General features: G+C 29.7%; 1 protein-coding gene across 1 annotated transcript in view; it reads right to left on the reverse strand.

The window, feature by feature from the left end:
• LOC107445474 (uncharacterized) overlaps positions 1-15096 on the reverse strand; it is a 152677-nt gene that overhangs the window by 54013 nt on the left and 83568 nt on the right. The window contains exons 15-22 of the mRNA XM_071187171.1: positions 14117-14167; positions 13461-13620; positions 11441-11669; positions 9447-9622; positions 8160-8319; positions 7863-8028; positions 1785-1978; positions 460-732 (exon numbers count right to left, since the gene is read on the reverse strand). Of these exons, the coding sequence (XP_071043272.1) occupies positions 460-732; positions 1785-1978; positions 7863-8028; positions 8160-8319; positions 9447-9622; positions 11441-11669; positions 13461-13620; positions 14117-14167 (1409 nt within the window). The remainder of the gene's footprint in view (positions 1-459; positions 733-1784; positions 1979-7862; positions 8029-8159; positions 8320-9446; positions 9623-11440; positions 11670-13460; positions 13621-14116; positions 14168-15096) is intronic.

Below are 15096 nucleotides of genomic sequence, written 5' to 3' on the forward strand. Positions count from 1 at the left end.
ATATAATTATTATATTAATAATCCTATTAATGTTAATATAATTATGATATTAATTAGTTAATTATCATATTTCTAATTAAGAAATATAACAATTGAACTTCAAATTGAAAAAAAATTAAAGTCTGAACGTAAAAAATGCTTCTATTTATTAATTAAAAGTAATTAAATAATAAGAAGTAATTAATCGAAATATATAATTAAAAATAACATCAACTATATCATGTAAAAAAACAATAACAGAAAAAAATCCTTCTATTTTAATACGGTCGTCACATTTGAAAAATCATTTCCACGGGCCAAAAAAAAAAATAAATAAATAAATAAATAAAAAAAAAATAAACGACCCCTGGCGTTGTAGCCCCTTTTAGTAACTACTAGTTGAGCTCTTATCTGACAATTAGGTATACAAAAAGAATTATAAGCCATATTTATCTCTTTATTATGTCATAACTAACTTACTATACACGCTATAATCTGTCAGGGCATGGTTATCAGGATCTTTGAAGCCATTGAACTCTATGTTAAATATAGTAATCATGGCTAATCCAGCATTATTACTGAGGGTACACGTTCCGGGATTTGGAGGTTTGTTAATATGCAAATAGAGTTTGGCTACACCTTTCGCTCTCTCTTTATTCTTCGAATCTGAAGCTCTCACTTGAACATGAAACGAGCGATACTGTCCATGAGTTAGAAACAAAGTTCGATTGATTCCTAACCGGTCTTCATCAACTAAACATGAAAAAGAAAAATAAGATTTTTAGTAAATTAAGCAATTTTAAAATTTGAACAGTTCTAAAAAGTTAATCCTTCTTATCGATTGATTTCTTTTTGATTGACATTGATAAAATTAAGTATAGTAGTTAAGTTATGAAAGTTAGTGCCTTAATATTAGTAAGATACAAAGAACAAAAATGTAAGTCGCGTCAGGACTACTTACTAGTACTAGTCTTGTCAGGAATTCGCTACTTAATTCGACTTAATTGTTTTCGCTTCAAAGTAACTTCCAACGTTAAGGTCTTATTCAAAAAATTCTGTCACGGTAATCCTTTCCAAGATTTTTCGTTTTTCTCCAAATTTACTACTAGAGCTGGAAAGACATACCCGACATTTCCAGACGCCATGATCATAAAATTGCAACTTGCTGTACACGTCAGCAATTAAAAATCACAGAAATAAAAAAATTAAAAAAAACGCTTGTGGTTCGTATCACAGAAACGGAAAAAGGTTCCGAATTTCATTTGGCATCGAACACTTATAGATTTTACAAGAATCTGCTCTATTGACTACAGTGAGTTACAGTCCACTGTTTTGATAAACGCATCTACGAATTTTCTGTCAGCTCAAGTAGTTTAACAGGAGCTTTTACACTCGGTTCTAATTGTTATTAAATCTTGAGTTTTTTTACTGGTTTTCATTACATATAAGTATAAGAACAAATTTCTTGGGTTATTTAAAAGGTTTTGATGGTTTCAGTCCCTCTTTCCTCATTAATGATTGTTTGCATTTTAATACAGTTTTTTTTTCTAGTTTAAATAATAAGTTAGATCTCCTAATGTATAGTTGGAAATGTATATTATTTTAATTAATATTTCGATTAATTAATATTTCGATTAATTAATATTTCGATTAATTAATATTTTGATTAATTAATATTTTAATTAATTAATTATTTTAATTTTATATTCAAATTTAATGAGAATTCAGTAAACACGTATAAAGCAATAATTATTTCATAATATTTCTATTGATAGTAAAACAAAAATGTCTTTTTTGTAACTCACTGACAACAGAATCTTTCCAGTTATCAATTACTTCTTTATCTTTTGTAGTATCATGGACACCATATATCTCCCAGTCATAAACGAGATTATCATCGCCACACTCTGTAACACATTCCGCTCTCACGGCTATAAAATCTGTTGGATTCACGATGAAACCTTCATCAGTAACAATACATGCAACGGATTTTTCACACCTGTAAAGGAACAAAATGTGGATATGAGGTAAGGCTGTTGAAAAATCCGGCTTGTAGCAAATTTTAACGTTATTTTGAAAAGTGTTAGTCAAACTAAAGAAATCTGCAGCATTTCTTACTCAGCCTGGTACTTTTTAAGCTCATTACATTAAGCCTATATGCCTTTTAACAAATTAGAGCATGTGCGTAAAATTACTAAAACAGCCTCTAATAGCTTTGACTAATTGAAAATAGCGGGAAATAAATCAGGCTATTTGAGAAATAGATGATATTTTCTAATTAGCTCTGAAGTAAGTGAGCTCAATTTTAATAAGCCTATATTAGGTTGATTAGAAAATTCTGGAGACTTTTATTCATGCAATGCAAAGTGAGAGTGACGGTTTGCAAAAAATATAATTTTTCAATTAGCTTACAGCAGATAAATAAGGGTGTATGCTAATTGGATATTTAAATTATTTATTAGTCATATATACCTTATAAGTAATAAAACCATGGACATTGAACCATGGGCAATCTAAAAAACTCCGGTTGGCATCAGCAATAATAAAAAGCAGCACAACAAACGGACGACGCAGATAATATTTTCAGCACAAAAAGCAGACGATAATTTTGGAACTCTTTAAGTTGATTGTTTGGATTTGATAGTGAGTTTTTAAGGTTTAATTAAGTAAACCCGTTACTGCAAAATATAAAACTTAATTGGTAAGGAAGCTGAACTGTCCGTTACAGGGGAAAAAAAGTGAAGAAGTATTGAATGTCATCAACCACTAAGATTCCAGTATCTGATGCCTTAATATGGTATATCATCTGATCGATGGAATGAATTAGAATTGGTAGTGAAGTCTTCTTGATAATGTAAGTAAATGTCATTCTAAAACAAAATTGGTTCTTCAGTTTTAACTCTCATCACAGCATGTTTTAACATATTTTAACAATTGACTTCTCTCGTCATATCTATTGATTTATGTGGCTGATGATATCCGACAAGTTATTGAATTATTAGACACATATTCGACACAAATAATAAAACCGTGGTATGCTACGATAATTTTTTGACAATCGGCTTGTGTTTTATCAGTGGTGGCCCAGGGGATAAAGCTTTCGCCTCCCAACGAGGTGACCCGGGTTAGAAATCCAGCGATTGCTGGGATTCGAATTCCACACCCAGCTCACACAGACCACAGTACTGATGTAAAATATCCTTATTGGTTGACGGGTTATAGGTTAGAGCCCCTCAACAACAGGCTAACCGTAGTAGGTTTTCCTCTCCTTATTTCGCAAATGTGGGTTAGTTCCGTCAAAAAGTTCTCCACTGAGACAAATTTCTCCCAATATTTGATCCAGGAGATCTCTTGTCTTCTAAATCGGGTTGAAAATTACAAGGCTACGGATATGAACATTAGTAGTCGTAAACTCAAAATTAGGTCGGCTGTAATAAAATCGACGGTAATAAAATCGACTTGTATATCAAGAAATATTCGACTTCTTCGCTTATTGAATCTGAGTAACGATTTATTTATTTATTTTTTGCTGATTGAATAGGTATGAAAAAAAAAGTGTCCTATCAAGTATTATAAAATGCGCTTCTAAATAAAAGAAGAAAAGAACTCAACTGATCTACCAGTTGAATTCTAACGATAAAATTGGACATACCGAACACTTATTATAATTGTAAGCAGGGTTCGTGATTATTTTGATTTTTTAAAAAAAAATCAAATCAATCGGATTTTTTTGATTTAAATCGGATTTTTTTGATTTAAATCAGATTTTTTTGATTTTTATTCGAACACATTGTAAGAACTTTAATTTATGATTAAAAAAACTTTATAAATGTTTAGTCAAAATTAAATTAATATTAAAACTATATTATAACAATATTTTAGACATATTATAACAATATTTAGAAGCTCTGACTTACCAAAATAATTTTTCATTAAAATACATAGTTTTGAATGCATAGCAACCATTTTGAAACAAATGCATGATTGAAATTTAAAGATTAGAGGAAATAGAAAATATAAATTATACTTAAAACAAGGTTTCAATTAGCAAGCCATAATTTTAATTTCAAATTGTGATTTCTTCTTTTTCATGATTTTTAAAATGACAAAATCAATGTATCAGATTGTGTTTATAAATGTAGTCATTCATCAAAAAATAAATATTTAATCTATATATTTTTATATTAAAATATTCATCTTTAATCCTATATCAAAATAGATTAGTTAAGCTAAAATTTTTTTAAAAAAAAATCTACGTGCTCATTGGAATTTTTTTTCCACAAAATTTCTTTATAGAAAATCTGATGAAGAAAAAGATACTGTAAACATATTATAAGAAAAAAAATACCAATTAATAACCCTACTGCTTCAAATAGACTTTGAAAGGGAAGAATTACACTATAGCAGGAAAAAAAATATCTGAATTCATCAGCCTTTTTTTTTTCTTTTTCTATTTTTGGCTTAATAAGGGAATTTTTTTTAATATAATCTTAAGCTTTAGAAATATACATTTTCTACCAATAAAATATAATTTAGATTATAATTCCATGCTTTTTCAATCTAACGGTAGAATTTTAATTAACATTATTTGCACTTTCTTTCTTGAAAAAAAGTCATGTTTATTAAATACTTTCTACAGCTAAGCAAGTTTATATTAAGACAGCATTAAATGTTTACTTTAATCTGTACTTTCAATCTCAGGAATCAAAATATTTTTAAAAATATAATTTCAAATGTGTTGGAATTTAACACACACCAAGAAAGAAATTTCGTTAACTAAAATTAATTAATGCAGCAATTTATTTAAAATAAATTTTAAAACTAAGAAAAGAAAATAACAAAATTATCAATTATTTAAAACACTGTTTTTTAACTTTTGATATCAATATATATATATATAAATAATTTGTTGATGTAAATCAATGATTTTTTTAAAAAAATCATTTGATTTAAATCATGATTTAAATCGTGATTTAAATCAAGATGATTTAAATCAACGAACCCTGATTGTAAGTGAACGAAATTTAGTGTGTTTTGTTAAAAGTATTTTTAATCGTCAGAGGAAAAATAAACGTTTTTAGGTATGTTGTTTTCAGAGAACTTCTCGATTTCTCAGTTCTACAACTTTTGATACTCACTCTATAAATTATCTTCAAATATTTCATTTAGTAAATGTCACATCATAAGTGTTTGAATAGATTAATTACTTTTATTAAAAAAAAGAAGAAAAGAAAACAGTTATTTGCAACATTTTATTATTTTTTTTAATCATTAAAAAGGCAAAGTCATATATCGAATTTGAGAATTCTTATTCGATTTTTTGTTTTATGGTTTATTCTCTGACATTCGATTTATTATCAACAGTATGAATGCACAACAACATTAATAAAAATAAAAGTTTTTTTTTCTTTTAAAAAGTTTTCTTCTTGAGTAAACTAACCCTTTTCTGTCATATGATGCTTATACATAGTTGTCATGCTTTCCGAAAATAATAATTAGTGGAGAAAGAAAATGAATAAAAACAGTATTATACTTTGAAACTATATATGAAATATTATCAATTAAATATTTTTTCATGATTTCAATAAGCAGAATCAGTATTTGATCATTACTATATGATCATTACTATAAGTTCAGAACTATAAGTTCAGAATTATAAGTTCAGAACTATAAGTTCAGAACTATAAGTTCAGAACTATAAGTTCAGAACTTTAAGTTCAGAACTATAAGATCATTACTATAATATCATTACTATAAGATCACTACTATAAGATACTGTAAGATCAGCATGGTTCTTTTCTGCGGGGGTAAAGAGTAGGGGAGAGTGGGGTCAATTGTAACAGGGTACGATTGTAACAGAGCAAAAATTTCGAGTGTCGGGTTCTAGATTTGGTTCCTAGGTGGCGCACAAGGCGTATTTAATAAATCTACATGTACACCCCTGATAGCAACCATTTTTATGTACTTTTGAAAGAGTTACATCACAAAAGATATTTTCACGCCACGCAAGTACTTTTTTTGGTATTAGAATATTATATTGTAACAAAGTAATTTTGTTTAAACAAATAAAAATTAGCAACCGAATATGTAAGTGGACACTTTAATTAACATTTCAATAAAAAAAAGATTAGTTTTGCTAATTAACTAGCATTGTTTTTAACAAATGAAGCTGAAATGGCGTCTTGGGGACAATTGTAACAATAAGTAAAGGGACGATTGTAACAGCTGAAAATAAATAATCTTATGTTTACAAACCATTACTTAACTCTTTAAGAACCACCAATAGTTTCCTATATCATTTATATTATGTTGCATGTGCATTATTTTATTTGTCACCTTTCACAGCATAAATTAAAATTTTTAACCCCTTAAAGTTAAAAGTTTAACCCTTTAGGTTTCTGCTCATTATTATTTTTACTCCTAAAATATCACTACTATTTTGATCAATAAAAAAATATATCACAACTATGATAATATGTATAATTAACTATGTTTTAGTTGAATTTATGAACTGTTACAATTGACCCCGTAAGTGGGGACAATTGTAACAACTGCACGACTGTCAAAAATTGTTAATAACTAATATAATAATATTTAAAATCAGGTATATATTTTTTTTCTAGTAGAGGATAGTCTACTTTACTCGTCTGTCAATTAATACTAATAATATATTGGATTTTTTGTTAGTTAAAAATAGTTAAGTAAAAAATGTTACAATTGACCCCACTCTCCCCTACACATTCGAACGCAAAGTATTAAAATAAATTTTGTTAAAAGGAATCAAGCAGAGGGAGTAAATACAGCTTATCCTTTCTTAATTTTTGAATTTTCGAAAAGTAGTAATTCTTCATTATTAATGAGTTTCAAATAGTACTTCTGAATATTACTTTTATTGCTGTTGTTGCATAATACAGGTATTTAAAGGGAAATATTCTATTTGTTTATGTATTTTATCATCTTTTCTTGGTTAAATGAAGTTTTTAATAATCATCCCCTTAATATATACTTTTCAACTTTGAAAACAAAAAAATATACCAAAATTAAAGGACGTGAATTAATATTTAAGGTAAAAATATCTGAAGAATAACTATCGAGGTGAATAAAGGATTATAAACAGTAAAACCAGTTTGATTGTCTGATAAAATTAAGAGGGGAGAAACGACTATTGAAAAAGCTTTTACGCTACATATTCTGAAAAAAATAAGCTTTGCTTATATTCGTCCACTGTAAAAAATGAATGCTCAACTTTTACGAAACATTCGTTTTTGACGAAACCGTTTCCTGGTATACTGCTCCGAGCGAATATTTTATCAAAATGATGAAATAACTATCTCTGCTTCGAGGAAATAAATTTCGTCAAATTAAGAACTACTTTCGCAAATGTGAAATGGTGAGGTAGCAACAAATTCCGAGTTAGGAAACATTTTCGTCATAATATTTGAGAGTGTATTTGTCACAAATCATGTGCTTTTGTGACAAAATGAATCCTAAAATTAACAAAATGGAGCTCAATGATTGCTGAATCGTCAAAAGTAAGATTTTTATTTCTGAGAGTGTATCTTTACTTTATTTTCAATTATGATTAGTTCCAAAATATTAATATTAGGATGTTTAATGTATGGATAATTTTTGCAAAGGAGTTTTGAAATACATATTGATGGTGCTGTAAAAATCACACCCTGTATTTTCTTCGATCTTGTATATTAAATATAGAAAGAAAAAAAAATTTGCATCATAAATATTTAGATTTTTTTAACGTTGCTCAAATTTGCGATGCGGGAAAAGATAAAAATTTCTTATAATAGTATAATTGATTATACGACCAAATATGTTTTGAAACGCAAATTAGGTTTGAAATAAAACTGTAAAAGTATTTTACTTACCGTAAAATAATACCTGGAGGAATATCTTCAATAACATCGATATATATTTTAGTAATTTTATTTCGTTTGTCTTTTGTAACAATCGCTTTGAATTCATATAGATTGAAAAAACCACGCAAATCTCCAGTATTAAGCACAAAATTAGGACCATCCATTTTTTCCTCTTCTGTAATATATAAAATAAGAATTGCATATTAAATTGGAATAAACAATGAAAATTGGGTATATTTTGTGCAGTAAAGGATGAGTTATTTTATTGTTTGACTAAGAACATAAATTATATTCTTAATTCCATACCTTTATTTCCTTTGAAGCACTTCCCATTTTCGGTTCTTTGATCAATATGCACTTGAGTTATGGATTTTTCTGACAAGCTTATTTGTTTATCATATTCTTCAGTGGCATTAAAAAAATCTTTGGCATCAAAAGAACGGCAAAACCATTCGATTTCAAAGTTCTGCAGAAAAAAAATAATCATCATTTTTAATTGAATAAAATAATATGATGTAAAATGAATGTTACCGAGAATGTTAAAATCGAAAACTACTTTTTATGCAAAAATTTACATCCTGCAGTTTACTGATCGCTAAGACATAGTTCATCGCAATCAAGCATCACTGGCTGGGGTCAGTGTGCGGGTGGGTGATCACTGTGATCAGTCTGCGAAAGGGCTGAGTGTGTGCGGTATTGGTCTTCGTTAAACTGTTCTATTGATAAGTTCTCGACTTCGTGCGCAGGCCGTCGAGTTACTGAAGCGGGGTTGCCATCCCCTCTGCAAAGAATCAAAATTGTGATGTCATGTTTTCGAATCATCTTCAGGGATGTTTCCCACACTGCTGCCAACAGCCCATTGTGCAGCTCTAGTGCGACTTAAATAAACTACAATTTCAACTGCAACTGTAGTAATTTATAAATTTACATTTTCGTGATCGAGGTAGCCAAAAAATTTAGATTATAGGTAGTAACAAAGAAGATACCAAACTTGCTCCCTAAAGACAGTGAAGAACCATAATGCTTGCAAAAGAATAGTATATAAGCATTTAATTGAATTGGATTAAACATCTTGATGACATAATGCATAAACTTTTTACCACACTTTCATGTACTCACATGTTTCATTCACCAACTAGAAGTTCAGTACCGATTCGAGTAAAATTTTCGAGTTGAACTTGGACACAAACTTAACAAACAGTAGCAATTTTTCATTGGACCGTATCTATGCAAATACTTACTTACGCAACTCAAAATATCCTTTTTGCTCAGTCTCATTGCGTTCATTCGCTTCTTAAGTCGTGGTCAGTGTGAGTAGGGAATAGTAAAAGTACGAACCAAAATTTTCCTGGGATTCGAACCTGGGTTATCTCAATAGGAAGCAAATGTTCTCTCTAATAATTACTTTAAAATAGAAATTTAAATTAAGAAAATGGTTAGTGAAAAAAAGAAGGACATTTTTTATTGTAGATTATATAGATAATTTTGAACTACTTCACTCTTGAAACAAATATGTATTAGATAATATACAACATTTTAATATAAATAACTTTAACACAAAAGGTGTAATTACAGGATTATGATTAGTCTTACCTTATCATCTGGATTATCTGGATCTACAGAATATATACTAGGTTCCAAGTAAACTAGCTGATTGTAACCCCGAAGTATATAAGAGGCTCCTCCGTGTATTATCATGGGCTGCAGTGGTCCGCTCATGATCTCCAAATATGTAAAGCAAGACATTGTTTGGTTGAGGCTTCCATTATCTAAGAATGATTCAAAAGTTATTATTAGATTTTGTATATTTTTTCAACAGTAAGAAATCCCCAGCCAAAAAGTGGGTCCAGACGAATAGCTAGGGGAGTTCTTACTTTAAACAAACTATAGAACACAATTATACAAGGCATGCATTAAGTTTCGCCACTTAAAGTATTAATTAAACTTTTGTAAACTTTTGTCTGGGTGTTTTCGGCTTCGATGAAGGATATACTAGAGCAAAAAAAGCCCTTAAATTGATTCGAATCAAGGGAATAAGTTTATTTAGGTGTTTTAAATAACAGAAAGGAATCAACTGAGCCGAATCAATAATTAGAGAAATTTTTAAATCACTCATCATTGACTCTAATCAAATCTAAAATATCTTCTATTCGTAATATGTAAAGATATTATTTGTAAATTTGAATCAAGTGGTTAAACAACTGAATCGATGCATTTTTATCAACATATTAAAATAAGCTGCTCAAAACCTCTTGCCAAATAAATACTAATTTGATGCTCTAATAAACTGCTCTTTAAATACTAATTTGTATCTGTGTCAAAATGTGGCATCAAATTAAATTTAAATGAGCAGATACGAACAAACTGATGAAAAATCCTCCACGCAGGCTGAAATTACTCCAAATACTTGATCCTGGAGTTCCTTTGTCTTCTGGATTGGGTTCAAAAGCATAAAGCTCCCTCATTGAGCATTTGTTGTCATAAACTGAAAATTGGGTCGGCAGTTCATCGATGGTTACAAAATAAAATAGCTCAAAATAAAATAACTAGTGCAACGTGAATAAAGTACTGCTCTACGTCTGAAAATTGTTCTCGTGAACTATAATTTCTAAAAACTGCTGCTAAGTTTGTTGCATGCTAAACCTTAATGCCGCTGAAATTATCTTCAAATTTAATACAGTGCTAAAGCCTACGTCATATGGAGGAAACATCATTACACAACATTAACGTCATGGGGTGAAACCATCATCAGAAAACAGAACAGAAAACAATGAAAATGTCACGAACAGCATCAACTTCATACGGTCAAAACATCATCCAACAGCAACAGCGCCATACGGCGGAAATGTCAGTAAACAACATCCATGTAAGTTATTCACTGCACAACATGGAAATTGTCCTTTAGGTGAAAATATGTGCTTCTTATGTATTTTTGGCTGAAAGTGAAGAATTTAACTATTTTTTCATGCGCTATTTTTCCAAAAATCAATATTTTAGTTTGGCGACTTTATGTATTTTAACAGCACACAATAACAACTGGAAAGCAAAGGAAAGGCGCTGCTATTGACAATCGGAGCGTCACCAAGTGATCATTTTGGTTATTTTGGCAACTTCGGCGAAATTTTTGATGACAAAAACCTCACAAACTTTCCTGAAGTTTTAAGACTAAATGCATTAGGAAGAGAATTCTCTGGAAACTTTTCTTGGCGAATGAATGTACAACAAAACGAACGTGATGGACCATTTTGATTTTTAAAGATGAATCACAAGCAACCTTTAGTTTATACAGAACCACATAGTTTCATCTAAATGACAGAAAAAACATTCAGATTGTTCAAATTCGTTGCACGGTGAAAAAGATAGAAGTTTGTAACACAGAGTTTGTTTTGTTAAATGGTTCAATTTGACCTAAAAAACTTAAATACTATTTCTAATACTACTTCGACATGCAACAACATTTTGAAAAGTGCGTGCTATTTTAAAAGCAACAGCATAAAAAAATAGATTGTGTGAAACGAGTTTTTAAAGACAGAATAATTTATAGTCTTTCATTCATTATAAAATATATAAAAAAAAAACAAATTTACTGGATATGGTAACGAAGTATCTGATTTTATACAGTCCTACATCCAAAAACCTATGTGGAAAACGCAACGCAGAACAGCTTGAAGATCGGATGCCGGATATGTCAATGGATTCAATGACGTCTTCTTCGTCAGTGATTTTGTTCACCTCCCAAGACATTTCATAAGAATTGGATGGGCGGTCCATCAACAGTGCTGTGGTCTCCAGTCTGAAGTTTTCTTCTCTAAAAAACTAAAAATAAATAAGAGAATTGAGGAGTGAATTAGATAAAAAAACTTATAAAATGTTGCATCATGATAATGTTGATAACAACGGATAACCTGAAATAGCTTTTGGCCTAATAATCACATTTTCAAACATTAACAGGCAATCTTAATGGTTTGGGGAGTAGAAATTATTAAATATGTTAAATAATTTGAGTAGATGTTATTTTTATGTTAAAAGGAACCTGACATAAAAACGTACTTTCTTTGAATGCCCTATTTCGACTGATTTGAATTTTTGCCCTGCTATCTGGAAAAAATTTTGTTCCTCAGAAGAGTGGCCTAAAATTAGTTCCTCTTACTTCAGGAGGGCCTGTTACTTCTACTGTGCTTTGATACACAGGGTAATTCAAAACTAATAATACCGATTGCAAATAGCTATAAATATTTAATAGAAAAGAATTTATCGATGAAACTTACACAGAATCTAGAAGGAAATTAAAAAAAATTGTAGAAATGCATCACAGATCTTCTACGTAACTTCCCTTGATCACACGGACATCAACCAGGTGGTAGTCCATTTCACGCAAGAGCATTACAAATGCGTTCTTTGAGTTCTGTATGAGTATCTGCGTATGTTGTTCCCATTTAGAAGTGCTTGATTGTAGCGTTGACAAAATCTTCCCTGCACTGTGATAACAGAATGACAACTGTTAAATTCTAACACACAGCTCTGCTTTCTGAAAGGGACTCGCCATTTTCACTGATAAACTCGATCATGCGCTGGATTCCACTATACTGCTCCTGCGCCTTGCGTAAAGAAATTTTGAAGTTCCATCTGCATTCTATGTTAATCTTATCGATAAATTATTTTTTCATTAAATAGTTATAGTTGTTTGTAATTGCTACATTCATTTTGAATTACCCCGTGTTTTTGGAGCTGATAATACCATGTAAAAATAATAATGCTAATTTTAAATAATTATTAATGTTTGGGGTTTAATTAGTAATCGAAAAGCTTTTGAATTTAAGTATACGAGGTTTTATGTCTCTCGAGGTTTTATATATATATTTAAGTATACGAGGTTTAAATAGCTTAATCTATAAGCTATTTAAAAGATAAAATTATAAATTTTATTGAAATCAGTCAAATAACTCCTTGGAAATAAAAACTCAAAAGTCATTTTCATTTGAAATTCCATTGTCGAGAAAGCATTCAGCTGGTTTGAGTTTTGTTCTTTGTCATTTATTTAGTTCAAAATTATTTAAAATATTGCTTATCTTATAATAATTATTGATTCTTTTTTAATATTGAATAATCTTTGTAAAAACAAGTTTCATAATCGTATGCGAAATGTATTTCATTAGCTTCAATAATTCCAGAGAAGTAAGCTAAAAGTGTAAACAATATTAAATTGCTGAAATTTTTGATTGATTTCCTTCCTAAATTATTGAGACCATATTTCTCAGATTAAAACTTTTCCTCATATTTTGAGGACTAAAAAGTTCACAAAATATGAGTATAAATAAACATAATTTTCCCTGTTCAACGTCATAAACAAAGATTTCTTTGAATAAATTTCAAAAAAGATATGTTTATTCAGAGAAAGTACTTTTTCCCACTGACTTTTGTAACTTAAAATATCGTGTGGAGAAATTAAATTACAGATTTAAGGTTTACCTCCTTGAATCATTAAGATTGCTCCTCAGTGCTTGTACGTGGTAATAAGATGACTAGATCAAAAGCTATTAAGATGTTCCGCATTTCATTCTGCATACTTTACTTTAGAACTTTATTTCACTCTATTTGTTTACTTACTCTCATTGGTCTCTTTATGTTGGTGGAATTGTTCTCAATCCAAATACTAGAAGGTGGATATGAGGCTTTTACTTTAGTACTTGAATTCGTTTCAAAGATGGTATTAAACGCTTTAGCCACAGGTTTGAAAAGTCCGTCGCTTCGGTAGGCATAGATAATGCTAATGGGAAAAGATGGCTGATGAAAAATAAATCCATTATGCAGAGTGTTCCATAACCACAGCCTATAATATATACTTTTAGAATCCTTATCATAAGTTGAGTACAGAAAGCGTCTCAAACTATTATTTAAGCGAGGAAGGAAAAGAGAAACGCTATCAAAATTTGACAAATCTATATTGAGGAAAGCATGAATAAAAATATCAAAAACTTATTGTTGGTTGAAGTGAAATTGAGAGTACTTTCAAGGCAGTTATTATAAACACTTTCAAGTTTCCTCCACCAATCAAATAGATTTTATTGTTCATTAATTCAATCTGCTTCAAGTAATTCATGATTTTTTTCCCTCATCTAATTTGAGACCCCTATTGTATACCTTTTTTTACTTCATTTTTGACTGAAATTCCAAAAATATGTAGTAAGGGTGGTGATTGTGGAACACCGTGTCTAAATTAAAAGACGAAAAGCTACAAAGAAATTTTTTTTCTTCATATTTACCTGATGGTGTTGTCATCAATCCAAGATATTTCACCGGCGTCTCTTCTTTTTCTAAAATTGTGAGTTAACTAAAGTTAAAATGAGATGCAAAAGAGAAACAGGTTTTTCTCCTGATATTTTATAATTAAAATACATTATTTTATCACCAGTGTTAAACACATTATCCCAATATCGGAATTGCAGCTATGGGGACGTCCATAAATTATATCAAGTTTGTAGGGCAGGGAGGGACTTCGTGAAATTATGACAGTTTATAACCAAGGGGTAGGAAAGGATTAATAACAAGTATGACATTCCACACTTTTGTTAAAATAAAAGTATTTAAAATCAGCAGATTAAATATCCTTATTATATATATATGATACTTAGTTACTATTGTTGTTATTATACTTAGAAATGTGATTAAAAAACGTAGCTTAAAGCGGTAATGAACGTCGAATGACTATTGAAAATAAATCAAAAGAAGATCCTGTTTTTACAGCATTGATAAGATCGCCAGTGAATCTCTCCCATACATGTTGAATGGTTAATACAAAAAGAGTTATGAAAATATAAAAACTAGTATGATAATACCACGTGAAAAAAATAGCAAAGCAGCAGGAATAAAAGTACAGATAGTTTCGGTTTTATAGAACAAGAACCTTCCTTAAAATAAAGAAGTTGAGGAAGGTTTTTTTTAAGTTTACTTTTTATTCATACGTAGCGCGAAGTATACCATCTATCTTCATCTGGATTACACCACGTGTTCAGTTTTAAATATCTAACCATCGAGAACACAAAACAAATAGTTTTGTGGGCTAAATACAAATCCTAATTGCTGATATAAACAATTATCATAAAACATGGCGGTAATGTTAATTTTATGGGTCATTCTCACGAAAACTGTCATTTTTCAGTACATAAAATCCCAAAAAAGTAAAGTGAATAAAAAGCTCTGAAACTTTTTATATTAATAGAAATATGTAATGGCATTATAAAGA

The sequence above is a fragment of the Parasteatoda tepidariorum genome, chromosome 10, assembly GCF_043381705.1.
Source record: "Parasteatoda tepidariorum isolate YZ-2023 chromosome 10, CAS_Ptep_4.0, whole genome shotgun sequence".
Taxonomy (NCBI): Eukaryota; Metazoa; Arthropoda; class Arachnida; order Araneae; family Theridiidae; genus Parasteatoda; species Parasteatoda tepidariorum.